At 32.5% G+C, this 24,658-nt stretch overlaps 1 protein-coding gene across 1 annotated transcript; it reads left to right on the top strand.

Moving 5' to 3' along the window:
* The first annotated feature begins 7,759 nt into the window (after positions 1-7,759).
* LOC132713317 (uncharacterized) lies at positions 7,760-24,103 on the top strand. Its single transcript, XM_060695851.1, has 2 exons — positions 7,760-7,914; positions 23,706-24,103. The coding sequence occupies exon 2, from the start codon at positions 23,727-23,729 to the stop codon at positions 24,078-24,080; it is 354 nt and encodes a 117-aa protein (XP_060551834.1). The 5' UTR covers positions 7,760-7,914; positions 23,706-23,726; the 3' UTR covers positions 24,081-24,103.
* Positions 24,104-24,658: the final 555 nt, after the last annotated feature.

Here is a 24,658-nt window from a genome sequence, read left to right as displayed (position 1 = left end):
AACAATTTAAAAACAATTTAAAATTAAATATTGATGTCTTGTCAATGTAACACTATGTAACAAAAGCATTTATAATATTGAAATTGAAGACAGTAATATTCAATTTGTGTTTATAAATAAATAAATGAAAGAAATTCAGTGAAATAAAATAAATATATTGATCTTAATAAAGATAAAGGTTCTTTTCTAAAGATCAGGAATAGGTTGTGAAAAAAAAATGATTTGAAAAAAGTATTGTTCTAATAATAAATGTATAAATAGGTTTGTAAGTAAATGAATTAATGAATAAGTAAATTAAATGAATTATATATTATATATTATAAAACAAATATTGAATGTACAAAGTCAGAAAGGAGGATGATATCAGTTAGTAGGTTGAAAAAGTAAAAGATACTTTATTAATAATTATTCTAACATGACCCGCATTTTTCCCTATTGAACATAGAAGAACCGAAAGTGTGTGTTATTATGCTATAAAATCACTGTTTGACGTTCTATATTTAGACATGTGACGTAATCATTAAACATGTGACGTAACCACTTAAAATGTGACGCGCTGACAATAAGTACGAAAACAAATCAGGCTTTATCACACACCTGTGCCGATTTTGCGACTCCGTAAATATGGTATTGCACGGCCGTGCATATATTTTGACGTGACGTCATTAGCGTTATACAAATATAGTGTAAAGACGCGCTAAATGTTAGCGTTATACTATAGGCGCGTCAATGAAAAATGACTCTTATTTCACTTTTAACGGTCTCTATTTTTGGTATGTGATAAATAGAATATTAAATTCGTGTAAGTTCATTACTTAATTTATTGCACTTGTTGAATAAAATAATATTATGCTCGTCAGAGGCTCCCAAAATATAATTTTATTCAACTCGTGCAATAAATTTAGTATTGAACTTACACTCATTCAATATCCTCTATATCATGTACGGCAGCATTTATTTGTTGATGTCGTGTTAGAATCGAAATAATATATCAAAATCGGTGATTTTATTGCTTGTTATTGAGCCCATTTCTAAGCACATTTACTTTTTATGGTAAAAATAGAAAAACAGATTATAATAATCCAGAATTTGACAAGAGTTAATGGTTGAAGTTGTTTTTATTATCATTGAACAAAATGTAATATATAAATGGATACTATCATACATGAAAATAAAAAAAAAACACACAAAAAGAATGATATATACATGCTTAAAAAGTTAAATAGTTATATGATATATGATACAAGGAAATGGTACCAGTTATATGTTATATATGACAAGTGAATGGTATATATAGATACCAGTTATATGTTATATAGGACAAGGGAATGGTATATATAGATACCAGTTATATGATATATAGGACAAGGGAATGGTATATATAAATACCAGTTATATGATATATATGACAAGTGAATGGTATATATAGATACCAGTTATATGTTATATATGACAAGTGAATGGTATATATAGATACCAGTTATATGTTATATATGACAAGTGAATGGTATATATAAATACCAGTTATATGATATTTAGGACAAGCGAATGGTATATATAGATACCAGTTATATGATATATATGACAAGTGAATGGTATATATAGATACCAGTTATATGTTATATAGGACAAGGGAATGGTATATATAGATACCAGTTATATGATATATATGACAAGTGAATGGTATATATAGATACCAGTTATATGTTATATATGACAAGTGAATGGTATATATAGATACCAGTTATATGTTATATAGGACAAGGGAATGGTATATATAAATACCAGTTATATGTTATATAGGACAAGGGAATGGTATATATAGATACCAGTTATATGATATATAGGACAAGGGAATGGTATATATAGATACCAGTTATATGATATATAGGACAAGGGAATGGTATATATAGATACCAGTTATATGATATATAGGACAAGTGAATGGTATATATAAATACCAGTTATATGATATATATGACAAGGGAATGGTATATATAGATACCAGTTATATGATATATAGGACAGGTGAATGGTATATATAGATACCAGTTATATGTTATATAGGACAAGGGAATGGTACATATAAATACCAGTTATATGATATATAGGACAAGGGAAAGGTATATATAGATACCAGTTATATGATATATAGTACAAGGGAATGGTATATATAAATACCAGTTATATGATATATAGGACAAGGGAATGGTATATATAAATACCAGTTATATGATATATAGGACAAGGGAATGGTATATATATAATAATATATACCAGTTATATGATATATAGGACAAGGGAATGGTATATATAGATACCAGTGATATGATATATAGGACAGGGGAATGGTATAATAATACCAGTTATTTGATATATAGGACAAGTGAATCGTATTTATAAATACCAGTTGTACTATACGTTATACTAAGGACAAGGGAATGGTATATATAAATACCAGTTAAGATGTTAAGACTGAAAATTAAATGTTTTCAGACAGTAAAGATATAACTACATTTTATTAAAGCTTAGTTAGTTTTTTTATGCTTTCTGATGTTAGTATATACATGTACCAGGATTAAGATATGTTATATATAAACATATGTTACACTTGTCTGTGCCTTTATTCTGAATGAATGAATGAATGAATGAATGTATCTAGTACATATGTAAACATATTATTATATGTTAATACATGTTTGTTGTTTTAGTTACATGCTATTGAAATCCTTTTATGAAAATAATAAAATGATATTATTTTATATAAAGAAATGTTTTGTTACATGGAACTACACATTTTAAACAGTTGTTCCTGTTTGACTTAAAGGCCCGTTAAGCCTTCAAAAATCAATTTCTTTTATTTTTTAAAAACTTTAATTTTTGTGTCAAAAAGTTTCTTATTGGCCATATATCTCATAATCTGAGCCTTCATTTGTTTCTTTTGCATTTTAGCAACTAGTACAGTTATGATGAATAAGTATTGTATATGGATATGGAATAACCATATTGTTTTCATTTTGTAACACAAATCTTTTTTTTTTCAAACCCATCAGGTGATAAGAATATCTCATGTTGTAAATCTATTATTAAAACATTTTAAAACACATATTTGCCCTTTCTACAAAAATGAAAAATCATTTCTGAGGTGTAATGTGCCTTTAAACTTTAAATTTGAATGTTAAGTAAATTCATCTAGTACATATATAAGTAAACATATAATTGCATGAAGATTATTATTAACAGTTTACTAGATAGATGAATGTTTATATTTATTTCATGCTTAGATATGTTATGTCTTATGAACAAATGTTTTTTGTGACTTGGAATAAAGTACATTTGTAATCCTTTAGTTACATGTATATGACAAATCTATATTATCCATGGTTATGCTTAAACAATTCTAGATGAGGTTAAGATAAGTTCAATCTGGAATGTGTTATATCATTTGTACATATGCTTTATTAGTTTATTATAATTAGCTGGTTATAATGAAGAATAAGAAGTTAATTAATTACTTAAGATATCTGTCCATGGTTGACTTATATACTGTCTTATTACAAGTATTTAATACTATATATTGCTTTAGGTTAAACAGATTAAATTTGACCCGGATGGATACAAAAGATCCATCTTTTTTGTATTTATCCAACAATGGTGACATGTTGATCAGTATATAGAAATGTTAACAAAATGTAGGCAATATATAAAATTTATATCTTGTCATAGAACCTTTATGAAAAAATTGTATTTCTGCTGGTTTTGTTATTATTATGTTATACTTTAAAAAGTAAAAAGTAACTGTTTGATTGGTTCTGATAGCATGTTTGTATGGCTTTCCATAATAAAGAATTGTACAAAATTGATTTGTATATTATTTGTTTCCCCCTCTCTTACAGACCTAGTTTAAAACTTGTTGGATACATACTTCCCACTTTTTTCTTATAAAATAAAGACTTAACTGTCAGTACATAAACAACGTTATGTATACTATATAAAGGCTACTTAGAAAGAGACCTTGACCTTTCCACTTTATCCATATTACAAAAACTAAGCTGTCAGTACATAAACAATGTTATGTATAATATATGCAGACTACTAAGAAGAGACCTTGGCCTTTCCACTTTATCCATATTACAAAAACTAAGCTGCCAGTACATAAACAATGTTATCTATAATATATGCAGACTACTAAGAAGAGACCTTGGCCTTTACACTTTATCCATATTACACTGACTAAGCTGTCAGTACATAAATAACACTATGTACAATATAGGTACTGTACTAGGATCGTGAAAAAGAACTGGAATAGAAGCAATTTCCGTGACAGACATATGTAAGACACAGACACATATCAGTGCAGTTACAATATCTCAACCAATGGTGTATTTTTATACCACATGTGACGTCATACGGTGGGTTAACACTAACATCTTAAAATAAACCGTGACTAGTTTACTTAATGCATAAACATAATAGTAAATTAATACATATTCAGGGTGGAGATGTGTATGCCATCATATGTGACGTCACATATGGTGTTATAAAAGTATACCATTGGTTACAAAATTGTAACTGCACGTGACATGATCCGAGTGTTCAAAGTACTGTGTGTGCAGTTTATTCTATAAACCGGATGCATGATTAGTAAGCCAGTATAGTTCCATTATATTTTCCTGGTCTTTCTATTCATTTACCCATCATATACAACGTCACATATGACATTTTACCATTGGTTAAGAAAGTGTTACTGCACGTGATATATTCCGAGTTTTCTCTTTACTGTGTGTAAAGTGTATTAATTGACCCAGCTTCATTATTAGTAAGCATATAGTTCCACGAAGTTTGCCTAGTCTTTCTACTCATGGTTCGAATACTTTTAACTCTGTGAAAAGAATTCTGGTAAAACACAAATAATATCATTATCATTATAGCATCTTAAGTTTACAACACGTGTCAATATATATGTGGAGATACATATTCCGTGACACTTTAAAGAATATGATATAGCTCACAGATTGGGTTATGGTAGGTCCAGCAAAATTTCAGGTCCTGTGTATATCTGTGATATTTTAGTGTCCACTGACATTCTTGGTACGCTAAAGAACCAGGAGAATGTTCTGGAATTGGGGCATCTTTCTATATCTGCATCTTGCACTATCTCCAAAAACCTAAAATGACTAATAGTCTTTTGGAGGACTCGCCCATACCCATGGGAAGTCGGTGGCGAGTATAATATATACCTCAAATATACAAACACAATTTTCATAAGAATGCATTCTTAGTTATATAATTTAATATCATTAAGAAAGACACTGAAAAATTAGCACATTATAGTTATTACATATAAAATACAAAACGTTTATAAGCGATAACTTGAATATTGATAATGCAGTTCAAGGGAGAGTAATACTGTACTTAATATCAATCTACATAAAAGGAATAATTTCCCATTAATCATAATTGACACATTTATTTCGGAAATATTTTGAGGAAAGTCATCATGTTAAAGGGAGACTAGTCATATAGTCAAGTATATCTTCCTTACAAGTGTAATTTCCCTTCGATCAGATAGCAAAGTATATATATTTATAATACTGCAAGTTTGTACCGCCATTTATCATCGGATAATCGTGACGTTTATTTGGTTTTATTTGTATATAACATATATATGTATACACGCCTGCTGTCGATTCATGAAGAAATCTTTTTTCTCTAAAAATGATTCTTGCAGTATTATAAATTGGTAATAAAGATTGTTGACAGGTTATATGGCCGTATATAAACGGCTGTTTGCAATATAACCCTCACCGAACGGCTCGGGTTATATCTACAAATAACCGTTCATATATTGCCATATAACATTTCAACGATCTTTATAACTAATAATATAAGACAAAATATGATATATATGGTCTGTTATTTATTTATTTCCCACTATATATTAAATAGGCCACGGAGTTTGTTTTTATAATGGAAAATAAGGAACAAAATAATGAAATAAAACATTAAATAATATGACATTCAATTGGCAAAAACTTTCACGTAAATAACATAATTTAATCATTTCAATCCGAGCTTGGTATTGTCCTTTTTAACATAGAAAATTAAACATTCAAGTAGTAGTCGGAATCTGTACGGAGACAAGTTAACAAATGCTGAATATGCAGCTCTAGACGGTGCTGAAATCTATTAACAAAGACAAAATATACTGCTTTAGAAGGTGATATATGTTAACAAAGACTAAATATGCTGCTTGAGACGGTGGTGGTGGGTGCGATATGTTAACAAAGACTAAATATGCTGATTAAGACTTTGCTATGTGGGTGATATATGTTAATAAAGACTTAATTGCAAAATTGCTTTAGATGATGCTTGGTGGGTGATATATGTTAACAAATATTGAATGTGCTGCTTAAGACGGTGCTAAGTGGGCGAGATATGTTAACAAGGACTGATTATACTGCTTTTGACGGTGCTAGGTGGGTGTGAGACTGAAAATATTGCTTTAGACGGTGTATATTGGGTTAGTATCTTAACAAATACTGAATGCACTGCTACGATATATACAAAAAAATGTATTATATGTGGGTGTGACATGTAAGCAACGATTGAATAAACTGCAACTAAATATACTGCTTTATACGGTGCTAGAGGATTGAAATAATTAAGTTAACATAGACTGAATATACTGATTTAGACGGTGCTAGAGGACTGAAATAATTAAGTTAACATAGGTTGAATATACTGATTTAGACGGTGCTAGAGGATTGAAATAATTAAGTTAACATAGATTGAATATACTGATTTAGACGGTGCTAGAGGATTGAAATAATTAAGTTAACATAGATTGAATATACTGATTTAGACGGTGCTAGAGGACTGAAATAATTAAGTTAACATAGATTGAATATACTGATTTAGACGGTGCTAGAGGATTGAAATAATTATGTTAACATAGATTGAATATACTGCTTTATACGGTGCTAGGGGATTGAAATAATTAAGTTAACATAGATTGAATATACTGATTTAGACGGTGCTAGAGGATTGAAATAATTATGTTAACATAGATTGAATATACTGCTTTATACGGTGCTAGGGGATTGAAATAATTAAGTTAACATAGATTGAATATACTGATTTAGACGGTGCTAGAGGACTGAAATAATTAAGTTAACATAGATTGAATATACTGACTTAGAAGGTGCTAGAGGATTGAAATAATTATGTTAACATAGATTGAATATACTGATTTAGACGGTGCTAGAGGATTGAAATAATAATGTTAACATAGATTGAATATACTGCTTTAGGTGGTGCTAGAGGATTGAAATAATTAAGTTAACACAGATTGAATATACTGCTTTAGAAGGTGCTAGAGGATTGAAATAATTATGTTAACATAGATTGAATATACTGATTTAGACGGTGCTAGAGGATTGAAATAGTTAAGTTTACATAGATTGAATATACTGATTTAGACGGTGCTAGAGGATTGAAATAATCAAGTTAACATAGATTGAATATACTGATTTAGGTGGTGTTATGTGTGCGAGAGCCTTCATTCAAATTTATTCAATTAAAATTAGATGATAAAAAATGATATAAGCCTGCACAGAAGAAACGGCACAATATTGCCTATAATAATAGTTTGCAGAGTCTCTTCCAGATGTTTCTTTGACCTTTTTTACTAAAGAAAGTGTAGGAAAATATTTAGTGTTGTGAAATCTTTCTATAATCTAGTAGTGTTCGTTTACAGTACGCATCAGACTGGTCCCCTGCGCACTTCTTGGATGGGAACCTAAATCGGACAGGGAACCAGATTACTGTACGCATGCGCTGTCAAATTGGAGACAATCAGAATGGCGGAAAATAGCCCCGGATAATATTTTCTCAAAATTTGAAGAAATTGCGGTAAGTATCTTGAAAAGTTTGTAACTAATAGGTAAATTATTTTTTTACTTGAATGAAATGTTAACATAACAAGTCAAAAAGAATTAACTCGCTAAGGTAAATTCAGGGTTCGACATTAACGGGGTCCCGGGATTCCGAGGATCCCAAAAAGTCGGGAGGAAGGAAAAGAGTCAACTCGGCCCTATACCAACTCGGCACGGGTCAACTCGGCACGGGTCAACTCGGCCCACTTTACAAAAATATATAGGCCTATAACGTATTTACTTTGCTTTGCATGTTGTTAAGGTAAATGAATAATAAGAAATATCTTATTATTATTATATAGAGTCACAGTACCTGTGCTCGACCAGCCCAATGCTCGACCAATACTTCTATTTGTTTACGATTTATGCATTAAAGTGGAAAAACCCTGGGAGTTTGTGTGTGCTATTTGTACCTGACTTGTAACTCTACACCATGTACAAGTACTCCAAGTTTGGTAAAAGTTTTGCCATTTTGCAGACAATATTTAACAGTACAAAATGCAATTCTATAATAAAAGTAGCAGTAAAAACTATTTAAAACACTAAACTAATGATAATTTAGGGCAAATGTGGACAATACTTTGTTAAATTGCCTTACTCTTATGATTCCAAATGATTTCCCATAGGAAATGTGCTCAAAAATTATCAAGACCTTGCTTTCCGTAAAAGGCAGGGGCTATGAAAATGTAAACAAATATGGCAGCTGTACGGAAACAAATCAGGAACACACCACTAAAAGCGTAAACCATTTGTATATTACACCAATTATCAGACTTAACTATGTTTGCAGAGTGATTTTAGTAAAGAAAAATATGAGAATAAGTAATCTCAAACACCCCAGTATATGTAAATACCAAAACTCTTATAAACACTATTTGTCAATGTATAGCATTTCCTTCGTATCATATTTGCTCTCATATTAACATTTATAGACCCTAAAACATAAATGTTTCAAAATATTTTTGAAATAGAATTGTTGAACATAAAAAGTCATGTCTGTTTTAAAAAAATAAAAGTTCTGATAGAGATAAAACCACCTGGTCGAGCACTGGTTTGGTTGCCTGAAAAATATAGTAGTTTTATACCCTATATACAACTCTGTGGTAAATTGTATCCTGATCTGTGTAATTAAAACGCTTAAGCTTATTGTGAGTTTGAAAGGGCCAGCTTTGTAACAAAAATAATTTTCCCAGCAAACTTTTTATTCTGAAAGAGTTTTTATGTAATTTTGTGAAAAACTGGTTGAGCACTGGTACGGTGACTCTAATTATACAATGTACCTCTGCTGAAATAAAGTATATTTAGAAAAAAAAGTTATTTATTTGTCTTGCAGATTCGATAAAATTAATATAGACACAGGCACCATTATCGAACCTGGGAAGAAAAAATATGAACAGATTGATAAAATAACTTCATATTTTTTCTTCCCCTGTCCGATGTGCCTGTGAATATAGATACAGTATAATAAAAATGTATTTTCTTAGATGCATTTTGTTTGTAAAGTAATTTTCAAAAAAATATGAAACAAAAACTTGTTTACTTAACAGCATAACCTTCTAATTAATTTCAGGTGGTCACTAATCAAATTTGAATGAATGAGTCAATCATAATTATCACCTAATTAATCGGTATCTTTAACATACACATTGATTGATAATAATAGCCCGTGACAATATGAGTCCGTTTGTTCTGCCTCGTAAAAGTGAATAAACAAAACACAATTACTATCAGACAGTTTAACCAGCTTTATTCAATATCTTTATACGAATGTGTGCGTGTGTGTGGTAAAGGCTGAAAATATATAAAAAGAAAATACTAAGTACTATAGGCAAATTTCTATCAAAGTCATACATTCATCACAAACGAAGCAAAGTTCTACTTGTAACTTAGTTCATAAACAGTTCCTTGCAATTCAGAAATTAACGTACTTTACTTAAGGTCAAACAATCTAAACTTTATACATCTTCACTGAAAAAAGGTTCCACATGAAATTCTATATAAATTGTTACGAGAATTTAATGTACGAATCTACAAACTTATTTCACCAAATAGTAGCAAAGTACAAAACGTTATATCAATGTATTTACGTAAATCATATAATGTAACAGTCTGTGAGTGGAAAAACCAAAAATACATACAATGTTGTGGCTTTATAGACATCTACAGCCAAATCTTTTACAAAATTTACAAATGGCGGTGCCACACCGCTTAAACACGAGAGCGTAACTAAATCAAACACGACTCTCACTGTAGCGTTATCGACTCATAGTATCGTCCTCAAAAACATCGTCCCAAAACGGACGATACAACACACTCCCCGCCTGTTATTATAAAATAATAACACTAATAACCCTATATCAACACTTACAACATTATATTTATAACACTATACCTGTTATTATAAAAAAAAATAGCACTAAGTTTACAAAAGTCTAATTCTGAAAATAAAGGTTGAAGAAATATATCCTGAAAAACTTCAGACATATATAAGTCTAGTAATTAGTATTGACTAGAAATCTTAATGATAAAAAGTAAAATAACAAAACAAAATAGAGGTTTCCAAACCTATCACTTGAAATTTAATATTGAGATTCTGTTAGTCAAAGCTTAGAATAGGCAATTCACAAAAAATTTAAATATTCTCTTCCATAATATTCAATAACTAGTTTAAGATCTTTACAGAATTCAAACAGGAAACGGGAGGTCGAGGGTATGATTCCCTCTGAAGCCTACAATAATTACTTAACGACATTTTTAAGAAAAATATACAAAGAAAGTTAAAGGTAATGTATTACATTAAACAGTACAAGAAACAATATCCTTACATTACACATAGCTTTACAAATAGTTTTATATTACTTCCTGACAAGTAACACCAAATTAACAATTGGTCTAGTATAACAAATTTTCTTTCCTTCTTTCACAATACAAATTTCAACTTTGCGGACTCTACCGTCTTTACTCGGAAAAGTACGTACAACTCTTCCCATAGGCCAATAGTTGCGTGCTACTTCAGCATCCTTAAGTAATACAATGTCATCAACTTTTAATGGTTCTTGCTCTTGAACCCATTTATGCCTAACTTGAAGAGTTTGGAGATATTCTCGTCTCCAGCGTAACCAAAATTGATTGGCTAAATATTGGACTTGTTTCCACTGATTTCTATATAGATCTTTAGTCTCTATATTGCCGAGGGGTGATTGGTCAGATTCTAACTTCTGTGTTAACAAAGCAGAGGGACTCAATATATCTGGAACTTCGGGATCGTATGACACTGGAACAATTGGACGGGCATTTACAATAGCTGATACCTCTGCCATTAAAGTTACAATGACGTCATGAGTCAAAGTTTTGACATTTAATAGCATAGCGTCTAGTATTCTGCGAGCAACACCTATGAGGCGCTCCCAAGTACCTCCCATATGAGAGCTATGAGGGCTATTAAATTCCCAAACTGAACCAGATTTCTGTAAGAAACTCTGAACATGTTCATCTTCAACATTAATTGCACTGGCTTGAATGTTATCAATTGCCCCAATGAAATTTGTACCACGATCAGATCTATAAACCTTAACTTTCCCACGTATAGAAACAAATCTCCTAAGGGCGTTAGTAAATGCAGAGGAAGATAAACCTTCGATAACCTCTATGTGCACTGCCCGAATAGTCAAGCAAGTGAATAAAACAGCCCAACGTTTTGAAAGAGCTTGTCCACCTCTAGTACGTCTTGAAACAATCTGCCACGGTCCAAACACATCAACCCCGACATAACTGAAAGGAGATGATTGAACTACACGTTCAATGGGTAGGTCTGACATCTTTTGGCATAAAAATTTCCCCCTTAATTTTTTACAGATCACACATTTGTGAATGACAGAAGAAACTAATCGCTTAGCTCCAATAATCCAGAAACCTGCCGACCTAAGGGCTCCTCAGTAATCTGTCGGCCCTGATGCACAACCGACTCGTGGTAATGTTTTACCAATAATTCAGCTACAGGATGCTTTTTGGGCAAGATAATAGGACTCTTTTCTACCCGAGACAACTGACTTCTGCACAAACGTCCACCAACATGTAACAAACCATCACTGCTTAATACCGGGTCAAGGGATAAAATGTTACTGTCTTTGTTAAGACTTTCTCCTCCAGAAAGAAGCTTAATTTCCTTTGAAAATACCTCAAGTTGGACTTGAAGCAATACCCATGACACAGAATCTTCCTTAATGGCTAAAGTTTTCGAGAGTGGGCAGATATGCCATCCTTTACATGGTAAACTTCTGTGAAAGGAAATGGCAATATGTCTTAATATAGAAACTGCACGTATTAAACTTAGCCAGGAGGAAAACTTTTCAAACAAACCCATGCTGAAATTCAAGTCTTTTACGTTTGAAGCCATAACAGAAATCTCTTTGCGAATTTCTTTATCTTGAGTGGGGTTTACTAGAGGAAAACTTTCAGGCCTAGAATCATTTGCATCACTTTGCAAGAACTTTGGACCTGATAACCATGAACTCTTCAGTAACTTAACAAGACTGGCACCTCGGCTACCAATATCAGCAGGATTGTGTTCAGAGGGAACATAATTCCACTGTGAAGGATTAGATACACTAACAATCTTATGGACACGATTACTAACATACGTGAAAAACCTTTTGGACTGATTACAAATGTAACCTAAAGTAACCTTACTATCTGTGTAGAATTTAACTGTGTTTACATCAACACATAAATGACTTGCTACAGACTGATACAGTTCAACAGCTAAAACTGCAGCACATAATTCAAGCCTGGGTATAGTGTGACCCTTTTCTGGAGCAAGTTTGCTTTTCCCAACAACAAATCCTACATGATTATCTCCCTCTAAAAATCCCTTAACATACACAACAGCTGAGATGGCAGTAAACGACGCATCTGAAAAGATATGTAAATCAACCTTCGACATTTCACTCAGTGACCTTTCAAAATAACACCTACGAATACTGAACATCTCTAAATCTTTTAACCTCTCCTTCCAATTCTCCCATTTCAGAGCTATCTCTGTAGGCACAATGTCATCCCAATCAACTTTAGTACACATAAGTTCTCTAAGGATTAACCTTCCTTCTAAGATAACAGGGGCCAAAAATCCAAGTGGGTCAAATACACTATTTATAGAGGATAAAATACCCCTTTTAGTGATAGGACGAGCTGACATATCTGTTTTAAAAACAAAGTCATCAGAACTTAAATTCCAGACAGTTCCAAGACTACGCTGACTTGGCAGATCGCCACAGTCAAGATCTAGATCTTTTAAACCTTTCGCCAAATCTCCTTGGTCAAAACATTTCATAACCTCAGGGTCATTTGATGCTATCTTGTGTAATCGTAACCTACTAGCACTTAAATCTACTTGAGTTCGTTTGACCAAATCAACAGCAATATCAGCTGTTGTATGCGAGGACAAGCCGTCATCTACATAAAATTCTCTTTTCACAAAGTCTTGCACATCTTGATCAGACCTTTCTACAGATTTATGAAGACCGTATGTTGCTATTGCAGGGGAAGGGCTGTTCCCAAAGACATGTTTACACATGCGATATTCTACCAAAGGAAGGGAAGGGTCATTTCCTTCAAACCATAAAAAGCGAAGCAAGTTTCTATGCTTCTCGAGAACACTAAATGAGTAGAACATCTGTTCAATGTCGCAGATAACTGCAACTTTATCTTTTCTAAATCTCATCAAAATACCTAATAGGCTGTTGGTGAGGTCAGGACCTTGTAAGAGGACAGAGTTCAAGGAAATACCTTCAAACAATGCTGACGAGTCGAAAACAACTCTAACTTGGTTTGGTTTTTTGGGGTGGTATACACCAAAGATTGGTAAATACCAACGCTCCTCATTATGACTCAAGTCTGGGGCCCTTTCAGCATGACCTTTACTAAAAAGGTTACTCATAAATTCAAAGAAATGCTGTTTCTTAACAGGGTCTTTCTGAAGACTTTTGATCAGAGTATTAGTTCTTTTAACTGCCTGAATTCTATTGTTAGGTAATTTGGGACGTAATGATCTAAGAGGTAGGGGAGCTACCCAATTCCCTTCTGGGGCCTTTTGAAACTGATCATTCATAATACTAAGGAATTCTCTATCATCCATAGATAGGGAAATCTTATCGTCATCAGGAGTTTTGACAAAAATGGGGTCTTGCACAGACAAGGGTGAACACTGACACGGTTCAAACAAAGATGTTCGACCGTCATTCAATACATAAGTTTTATGCACATTTACAACATCTTTAGCATGAATCTGATCTAAACATAATTCTCCAATAACAACCCAGCCCAAACCTAAACGTTGGGCATATGGTGCACCTGACTGGCCAACGACTTGATCAACTATATGGTGAGCCTCAGTAACATCTCTACCTAATAACAAAAGAATATCAGAATTTTCTAGCATTTTCTGGCGTACATATTTCATGTTTATCATTCGGTATGTCAGTACACTCTATCAGAGTTGGTAACATATAGCGGACAGAACCATCAAGTGATTCAACTACACACTGGTTTGCTCTACGACCACTACAAACCATAGTGCCTGAACAAGATTTCAGTACATATTCATACATATCACTCTGTATATCTAACAAAGAAAATACATCAGGTTTAACGAGAGACCTATTGCTCTGTTCATCTAAAATTACATAACATTTGATAACATTATCAGGATTATCAACAGTATACATATTTGCAAGAATGATTTTTGAACATGATTTTCCTGAAAATGAAGCATTATGACATATGTCTGTACAAGCTGAAACAACGTTCTCTTTGTCATGTCGAGTGAATGTTTCTTTCTCCCCGCCATCGGACTCTGTTGATTTCTTACTGTTATTTCTGGCAGCTGAATCTGTTGGAAAGTCTATATGCATTGCGGTGCAATGTGAAGTACTCAAACAAACACTACACTTTATCTCTGCTTTACAATCGCGAGCTAAGTGATTGCTAGATAAACATTTGAAACATAATTTATTTTCGCGAAGCACTTTTCTTTTTTCAGATAAAGACATTGCTTTAAACAATCGACACTTCTCCAAAGAATGAGGTAATTTGTGAATTGGACACTTCAATTCTATTTCTGTTTTCCTGACAGAAACTTCTCGTCGTTCACGACTCTGTTGACTAGGAGTATTTTTCAGAGTAAAACTTTCAACGAAGAAACTAGGATCATTCCGTATTTTGCTCTGCTCCCTTACAAACTCAGCTATGACCCTAAAAGGTGGAAACGGTACTCGATATCTCCGTTTATACTCAGTTGCCTTTGATGTCCACTTCTCTTGAATGTTATGTGGCAGTTTACTAATGATTGGAATAACACCCACTGCTGAATCAAAATATGACAGAGTAGTTGAGAATCTAGGGTCTTCTTTTAAACCTTCAATCTCTGATAATATGTCACAGAGATCGTACAACTTGAACGAGTCTTTAATTGTCAGTTTTGGAAATGATTCCAATTTCTTGACTATCGCATAGTAGGTATTTTCAGGGGATCCAAATCTCTCGTCAAGTCTATCCCAAATTCTGTACAATCCTTCATTTGGGTTATCAATGTACGCTGATTTCAAACATAAAGCTTGTTTCTTTGAGCCTTGACCTAACCACTTTATGAGCAAATCTATTTCTTCCACAACCGACGCACCTATTTCCTGGACTACAGATTTAAATGTAGACTTCCATGACTGATATGTCTCGGGTTTGTCCGAGAACACTGACAATCTAGATGTAAGAATGTCTTTTCTCAAAAGAAACTTTGTAAAGTCACTAACTACATCTGTTCTTGTATTATTTGGAATGAAGCTTTCTGCATTAGGATTAAAACTATATTTATTCAAAGAATTTTGCACAAATTCTGCTGTTTTGATCTGTGGATCAACTACAGGTACATCTGGTACAGAACTAATATCACTTCCATTTAAATCTTCGTATTCTGATTCCACAAGCGCAAGTTCTTTTCTTTGCTCTAAAGGCTTTAATTCAGTCTGTAGATTTGCTCGTTTACGAGATGCTGCTGCTGCCGAAATTGCTTCTTGTTCCTCGATTTCTGCTCTCTGTCTTTCCAACTCTGCTTCCTTTTCTGCAAATGATGCTCTTGCTTTAGCTGCTTGTAACTTAGCTGTTGACCTTGAGCCCACTGACGATTTGTCATAGTACTTAAATGTTCTGAGCTTATTAATAAATTCATTCACTGTTGTTCTCCTTTCTGTCATTGACTCTAACAATTCATCCAATGGTTGTTTACTGTCCTCAACTCTTGACGCCTCTAAATATCTCTGATATTCTGTAACGACACTGTCATATCTGTTGAAACACTCAACAATTTGTAACTTTACCGACTTTAATTTAAGCTTGTCACATTCCGAGCTTAAACTTGTGTTATCCTTTATAACAGTTTCAACATCTCTCCAGTATTTCTCCACCTTTGCCTCAAAGGTTTCTACTTTTTCTTCAAAATTTGCCATACCTTTGGCAGTAAGAGTTCTTGTACGTCCTAGAGACATATGTTAGATCTGCTGTTTAGTTGATGCCGAACGAATAAAGTAACATTCCTTTACTGTTCTGCCTCGTAAAAGTGAATAAACAAAACACAATTACTATCAGACAGTTTAACCAGCTTTATTCAATATCTTTATACGTATGTGTGCGTGTGTGTGGTAAAGGCTGAAAATATATAAAAAGAAAATACTAAGTACTATAGGTAAATTTCTATCAAAGTCATACATTCATCACAAATGAAGCAAAGTTCTACTTGTAACTTAGTTCATAAACAGTTCCTTGCAATTCAGAAATTAACGTACTTTACTTAAGGTCAAACAATCTAAACTTTATACATCTTCACTGAAAAAAGGTTCCACATGAAATTCTATATAAATTGTTACGAGAATTTAATGTACGAATCTACAAACTTATTTCACCAAATAGTAGCAAAGTACAAAACATTGCACCAATGTATTTACGTAAATCAATTATAGTAACAGTCTGTGAGTGGAAAAACCAAAAATACATACAATGTTGTGGCTTTATAGACATCTACAGCCAAATCTTTTACAAATTTACAAATGGCGGTGCCACACCGCTTAAACACGAGAGCGTAACTAAATCAAACACGACTCTCACTGTAGCGTTATCGACTCATAGTATCGTCCTCAAAAACATCGTCCCAAAACGGACGATACAACACACCGTTGATGTCCTTTACCCATTTTTAAAAGTGGGCCGAGTTGACCCGTGCCGAGTTGGAATAGGGCCGAGCTGACTCGGGGGCCGAGTATGTTTTAGGGCCGAGCTGACCCGGATTCGGGAGGAATCCCTGTGATTCCTAGCTGGGGATTCCGTTGGGATCCCTGAAAAATTGCTGTGTAAATTTTTGAAATTTTCTGAATTAATATAATTGAATCACAAATATTCAAGAAAAGTGGTTCAAGAAAGAAAAGAAAAACCCCGCCGGTAAAAATTACACTCTTGAATTATGTACGCTAGTTTTTCTTTGTGCAGTGACTGCTATCAACTCATTTGCGATATATATTAATGAAAAAATTGTTTTGGCAAAAGAAACATTCTTGAATAATTTTATATCATGCATTGACTTCATAAAATAGAGTTGTGAAAATTCAAAAAAGAAATGTAATTATCGTATAATTATTACACAAGCGATGTGTACTTCAAATTTGTGTTGATCGGCAATGCCGGCGGTAGCTACAAAGTTATCCAGTGTTTGTTGTTTGGTTTTTTTATTGCCGAAATTCGGCACTTGTGATCATTGTAAATTTTCGTCAAAATTGTGAAAAAAAGATAACTGGTGTATTGTTTTTCCCTACAATAAACTACAGCAAAAGTATAATTAATAAACAAAATAAAAAGAATCCATACTTTTAAGTTTAAAATCCTTTTTGAAACTCACAGCCTTCAATGCTAAAAAAACATTGTCTAACTAAAGTCTAAGATCAATCAACGTCACGCAATATTTACCGACAAGAAATAGAAAAATCCTTAGGTGAAACATACAGCAAATGACGAAATATACAGCAAATGACGTATATTTCATCTGACAGTGCTTTGAGCCAATCAGTGTTGTGAACTACATGACTGCTGTATGCGGTGAGTGCCTTTGATGTGACAGGTGTCAAAACTTTCAAAAAAAAATCAATACACAGGGAGGAAAGGGATCAGACATTTCAGTGTAAAAATTGAGAACAATAAATTTGGATATTGCACATCCTGTCATGGACTTGGAGCAACTTATTATTTTTAAAAATGAAATCATTTAAAGGTACCGTACTTGTAATGCAAACAAAATTTTTTCTTGATATTTTTATTAGCTTAAGTAAAAAATTATCAAAAATTTAAATATTTAATTTACAAAAATCTATGGGATTTTTCCTTTTAAACACAAAAAAATGTAAGATGAAATCAAATATTTTTTTAAAGTGATCATAATTAAGAATTTCTTTAAAAATGACATGAAAGTAAATAATGTTCAAAAGTTATCCATACCAGACCTTTCTGGAATATGGAGCCTACTCATTACCTGTAATTTTTTAAAGATCTACATATGATAAGTGGGATCTATTTCAGTGAACCCTAGGCTATCTGGGAAAATGTTTCCCCAGTTCCTACTTAACTTCAAAAATTCAAACCACAAGTCCCTTGTCAAGTCACTTGCATTATACCTTTAGATACATTTAGATACAGAAACTGGTTCACAATTATCAACTCCAGGGAGAAAACAGGTTTTAGCAAAATAGCTATTTTCAAATCCAACTCTTTTTCAGTGAGCTTAATGTTATTCTGTTTCCATGTTCATGTAAAAATATATTATGTTTTAATTTTTTCTTAGCAGTCCAAATATATATATACTGGTAAAGTTAACACTTTGAAACTCTTTTAAATATTTAAACAGCAATATTTCCAAAGGGCTCATAAACTTCATTTTCTGCATATGAAACAAGACAATATATCCTGTATGTAGTCTCAAAAATAAAAAGAATTTGAAATCGAATTGCTGCACTCCCTTGCTATTCTTCGCCTTCATATTTTACTATTTTGATCTGAGGAATCCCTGACATTTAGGAGGAATCCTTGAATTAAATCTCAGGGATTCCTATGGGATCCCTGGTAAAAACAGTTAGTGTCGAACCCTGGTAAATTAACAATGTTTTATCAATTGAAAACGAAAGTTGGATTTTGGGGAAATTTATTTCCGCGTGAGGCTAATAATCTTCAATATCAACACACATTAATTAGACTTTTATTAAGCTCTTCCTTAAATGAATTCATAATATTGATTAATAATCGCAACAGCTAGTCCTATTGTATGGGGTATGATTATTAAGGTGATTCCGCTTTGTCAGCCATGTAATAGTTATAGAATATATACGAGGACTTTACAGGCTGGTATCAGCGCATGGGGCGACAACAAGGGTCAATCATAGGAAATTAATCGAGACGGAACGTCGAGATAAATTTCCATGATTGACCCTTTTGTCGCCCAATGCGCTGATACATCGTAATAATATGACAAGGTTGTATAAACATAATTTCCTTACTAGGCAGGGAAACTTAACACATTACTGTGATATATATAGACAAACTTAGAACTCAAAGTTTAAGTTCATTCATGTCATTCATTCACTCAGGTAAAATTGAATTGCCAATGGCCCATCAGAATGTTGCTGGGTTTTAACCGGTAGGGGACTTAATGATTGCTTGCAATACTATGATAATTGCTTGTTCAGTTTGGAATTTAATACATGTACGGAACGTCGAGATAAATTTCCATGATTGACCCTTTTGTCGCCCCATGCGCTGATACCAGCCGGTAAAGTCCGCTGCGTACATACCGGAACGTCGAGATAAATTTCCATGATTGACCCTTTTGTCGCCCCATGCGCTGATACCAGCTGGTAAAGTCCGCTGCGTACATACCGGAAGGTTCTGCAGTGTATACATTCAGATTCAGACCAACCCGTGAAGTCCGAGTATTTATTCTGTAACACTAACTGTTTTATCGCATGACCATCACGACTTTTTTCTTGGAGATTTACGCTCTCTCGTAATATTTGCTTTATTTTAACATATAAACTACTTCCATAAGAGGGCTTGGATGATATACAATACACAAATTGGCATATACATAGTAATATTATCCGCACTGTAGGTGATATATTTGGATGATATACAATACAGAAATTGGCATATACATAGTGATATTACCCGCACTGTAGGTGATATATTTGGATGATATACAATACACAAATTGGCATATACATAGTGATATTACCCGCACTGTAGGTGATATATTTGGATGATATACAATACACAAATTGGCATATACATAGTGATATTACCCGCACTGTAGGTGATATATTTGGATGATATACAATACACAAATTGGCATATACATAGTAATATTACCAGCACTGTAGGTGATATATTTGGATGATATACAATACACAAATTGGCATATACATAGTAATATTACCCACACTGTAGGTGATATATTTGGATGATATACAATACACAAATTGGCATATACATAGTAATATTATCCGCACTGTAGGTGATATATTTGGATGATATACAATACAGAAATTGGCATATACATAGTGATATTACCCGCACTGTAGGTGATATATTTGGATGATATACAATACACAAATTGGCATATACATAGTGATATTACCAGCACTGTAGGTGATATATTTGGATAATATACAATACACAAATTGGCATATACATAGTAATATTACCCGCACTGTAGGTGATATATTTGGATGATATACAATACACAAATTGGCATATACATAGTTATTACCCGCACTGTAGGTGATATATTTGGATGATATACAATACACAAATTGGCATATACATAGTAATATTACCCGCACTGTAGGTGATATATTTGGATGATATACAATACACAAATTGGCATATACATAGTGATATTACCCGCACTGTAGGTGATATATTTGGATGATATACAATACACAAATTGGCATATACATAGTGATATCATAGTATACCCGCACTGTAGGTGATATATTTGGATGATATACAATACACAAATTGGCATATACATAGTGATATTACCCGCACTGTAGGTGATATATTTGGATGATATACAATACACAAATTGGCATATACATAGTGATATCACCCGCACTGTAGGTGATATATTTGGATGATATACAATACACAAATTGGCATATACATAGTGATATTACCCCACTGTAGGTGATATATTTGGATGATATACAATACACAAATTGGCATATACATAGTGATATCACCCGCACTGTAGGTGATATATTTGGATGATATACAATACACAAATTGGCATATACATAGTGATATTACCAGCACTGTAGGTGATATATTTGGATGATACACAATACACAAATTGGCATATACATAGTAATATCACCCGCACTGTAGGTGATATATTTTGATGATATACAATACACAAATTGGCATATACATAGTGATATCACCCGCACTGTAGGTGATATATTTGGATGATACACAATACACAAATTGGCATATACATAGTGATATTACCCGCACTGTAGGTGATATATTTGGATGATATCACAGGGACATGGAGAGGCAGTTTCTTAAAATTTGCTACTGTGTCTAAATGTGTTTCTGTTTTTGTTACTTTTGAAAAACACACTAACAAATGACTTAAAATTTAATGCTGACCATATAATCATTATTACTTTTTATGTTTGTGCAATTAAAAAATAAAATAAATTAAGTTTAAAGCATTGTATCTTTTCCAGGTTTCGAGCCCCATAAATTGAATTGAGATTAGGCAATAGAAAATAAATAACTAGATTCTCATCCAAGTTTTGGGAAAAAATGGGGCGGGTGGGTGGATTTTAATTTTTATTTTTTATTTTCCATTCTCGGTCTGGAATTACACACAAGGAGGTCAATATATGGGAATTTGTTCTATATAATAGGTTGTAATATTATGTGTACATGTATGTAAGATATATAGATTCAGATTATCATTGAGAATAGAAGCAACATGATAATATATCTTGATCGTAATGATCCAGCTGTTTTATTGAACCTTTCATATTTTGACATCAAACCAATTGATGTTTGGACAAAATATAAAAAACAATATACATGTATAAATCTACATGTATTGTTACAAAATAAGACATCTTAATTTTATAAAAGAGTTGAATAAATATGTACTATGCCTATGCCGATCAATAGTGCTTTTAAATGAGTAAATTAATTGATTCAACCAATGAAGCTACACAAAAAGACAATCCTATTTATATATCACATTGCAAAAATAACATCTAAGCTATTGAAAATTTGGCAAAGAAAGTACAGAGATTTACCTATTATATTAAAAAGCTATCTTATTTTCACTTTCATACCATGACTAAATATTATAAAGATTACATACAAAATCAAGCAGCACGCTGACCATGAAGATTCTAAGCGAAATTCATTTTTAAGGCCACAAGGACCGGCACCCTATTGTTAATTTTTGGTTCAGATGATTATTTCAGGCTGTGACATTTCAAGTATTATCTGATAACAACCTGGGTGAATGTCAAAATGACGGCTTTTCTTAGTGTGGCTTTCAATGAAGAAACAAAACAAAATGTGGACGGTAAAAATAATCATGGTCCTCACTAGGATTTTCAAAATCCTGAGACTCCCAATTCTGCTGTTTCTTCTTGATTAATTCCATCATGGAGCTTGTATAATATATCTGTGATTCCACACACCCTCTCCCTTAAGAAAATATCCATTGTACAACACACACTGGCAAATGTCTCATTCTAAACTAATGTAAACAATACAGTAAGTAAATTTAATTAATAAACTATATTTAAAGTGTTATTGGACAAATTTTATCAATACAAGGCTTCCTTTTGGTGACTTCTTTTTTTATTATAAAAATCGGCATCGCGAAAATATGTGACAAACGAAAAAATGTCTGTTTCCTGCATAACCATTCACAATTCTAGTTGTTGTTGATTTTGATTTTATCAGATTAATTATTTTATGAGTATTTTTAGATTGTTATTCAGCTGCTATTTTAAAAGGCACTGTAAAACAAAATTTCAAAATTTGTAATTTACGGCAAAATTTACCGATGCTGTTTATGAACTGCTGTTTATTTGAATATTTGACTTGTCCAAAATTGGTCTTTTGTGGTTCAAACTTCAATATAGTTTAAGTTCTTTAACACATTTCATTTTAACTATCAAAACAGGTTATTTTTAGCTGTTAGAAATTTTATTTGGACCCGAGGATTTTTCACGGTCGGTCCGCATGATCGATCTTTATTCAGACAGGACCGAGACTGACGGTCTTTCGGCCGCACAGATGATGATACACTTATATACTTTATGTACTCGGCATCCGTACACATTAATCAAGCTAAACACTTACTTATTTTTCTTTTTTTCCTTTTCTTTCTTTCTTCTTTCTTTCTTTTTTTTTTTTTTTTTTTTTTTTTTTAAAAATCGTTCGGGCGGAGCAATTTTTGCCGGGCGGGCGGGGATGAGAATCTGGGAATTTATTTTCTATAGCCTTATGAATGAAATTACATGTATACGTGATCAATTTCGTTACATAAAAAATATTACATAAAAAATATGTTACAAGTTACACAAATTCTATATGCATTTTTTTCATCTGGAAATTATTTCATACATGTATTTTATTTTTGTATATTAATATATCAACCTTTGTCCTCAGGTAATCTTAAAGGGTGATAACATGGCATCTTCCTACAACAATTCCTCTGAGGAACAAACAGAACTACGCAGACTTCACATTAAACTTATCTCTGAAATTAACGATAATTTAGATAAAAAAAGCATAGAGTATGAAAAATTATTTTTTCATTTCGGAACTTATGTGCCTCGAGGATTAATTGCCAATAAATCAAGTCTAGATAAATTTGAAACTTTATGCACCAGAAACATCATTACACCAGGAGAAAATTATGAAAAATTGAAACAGATATGTCGAGACAGTGGAAATGATACTCATGTAAATACAATAGAAAAATATGAAAAGGAAATGGAAAAAGTTCGATCTCGACATAGATATACAGGTATGTACGAATAGAAATTCAAGTTTATCTGAAAGAAGAAAAAAAACACATTTTTATTTGATGTATACAGATATTGCATACTACGTCGCCCTTTTGAACCAGTTACTAAACATACATATTATAATGTAATTGCATACTACGTCACCCTTTTGAACCAGTTACTAAACATACATATTATAATGTAATTGCATACTACGTCACCCTTTTGAACCAGTTACTCAGGGTTCTCACTTGGACTTTAAAACATGGAGTCCATGGACTCCCAACCCTGAAAAAGTTGGAGTCCAAAAACGCATCGCAATTAGTATGTTTACAGATTAGTCATTCAATGCTCACAATAGCATTGCTGATATTTTGAATCTTCAAAAGACTTCCAAAGTTTATAGTTATTCAAAAGAAACTCTGAACTACATAGATAATTATTGTTTTGTTGTTAATATTTATTATGAAATTATCTTATTATAATGCATCAACACATGGAAATCGTTTTTTGTTGTTTTTTTCACTTTTATACCAAATTAAATTTTATTCTGGTTAAATAACTTATAAGTCCACTCTAAAGACAAAAAGTTTATATTTGTAAAAAAAAAAC

Source organism: Ruditapes philippinarum, unplaced genomic scaffold, assembly GCF_026571515.1.
Source record: "Ruditapes philippinarum isolate M1 unplaced genomic scaffold, ASM2657151v2 ctg1360_1_1_1_1, whole genome shotgun sequence".
NCBI lineage: Eukaryota > Metazoa > Mollusca > Bivalvia > Venerida > Veneridae > Ruditapes > Ruditapes philippinarum.
This window is presented reverse-complemented; position numbering and strand designations above follow the sequence as displayed.

Coding starts and splice junctions, on each gene's coding strand:
- LOC132713317 (XM_060695851.1), top strand. CDS start 23,727: ATGGCATCTTCCTACAACAATTCCTCTGAGGAACAAACAGAACTACGC.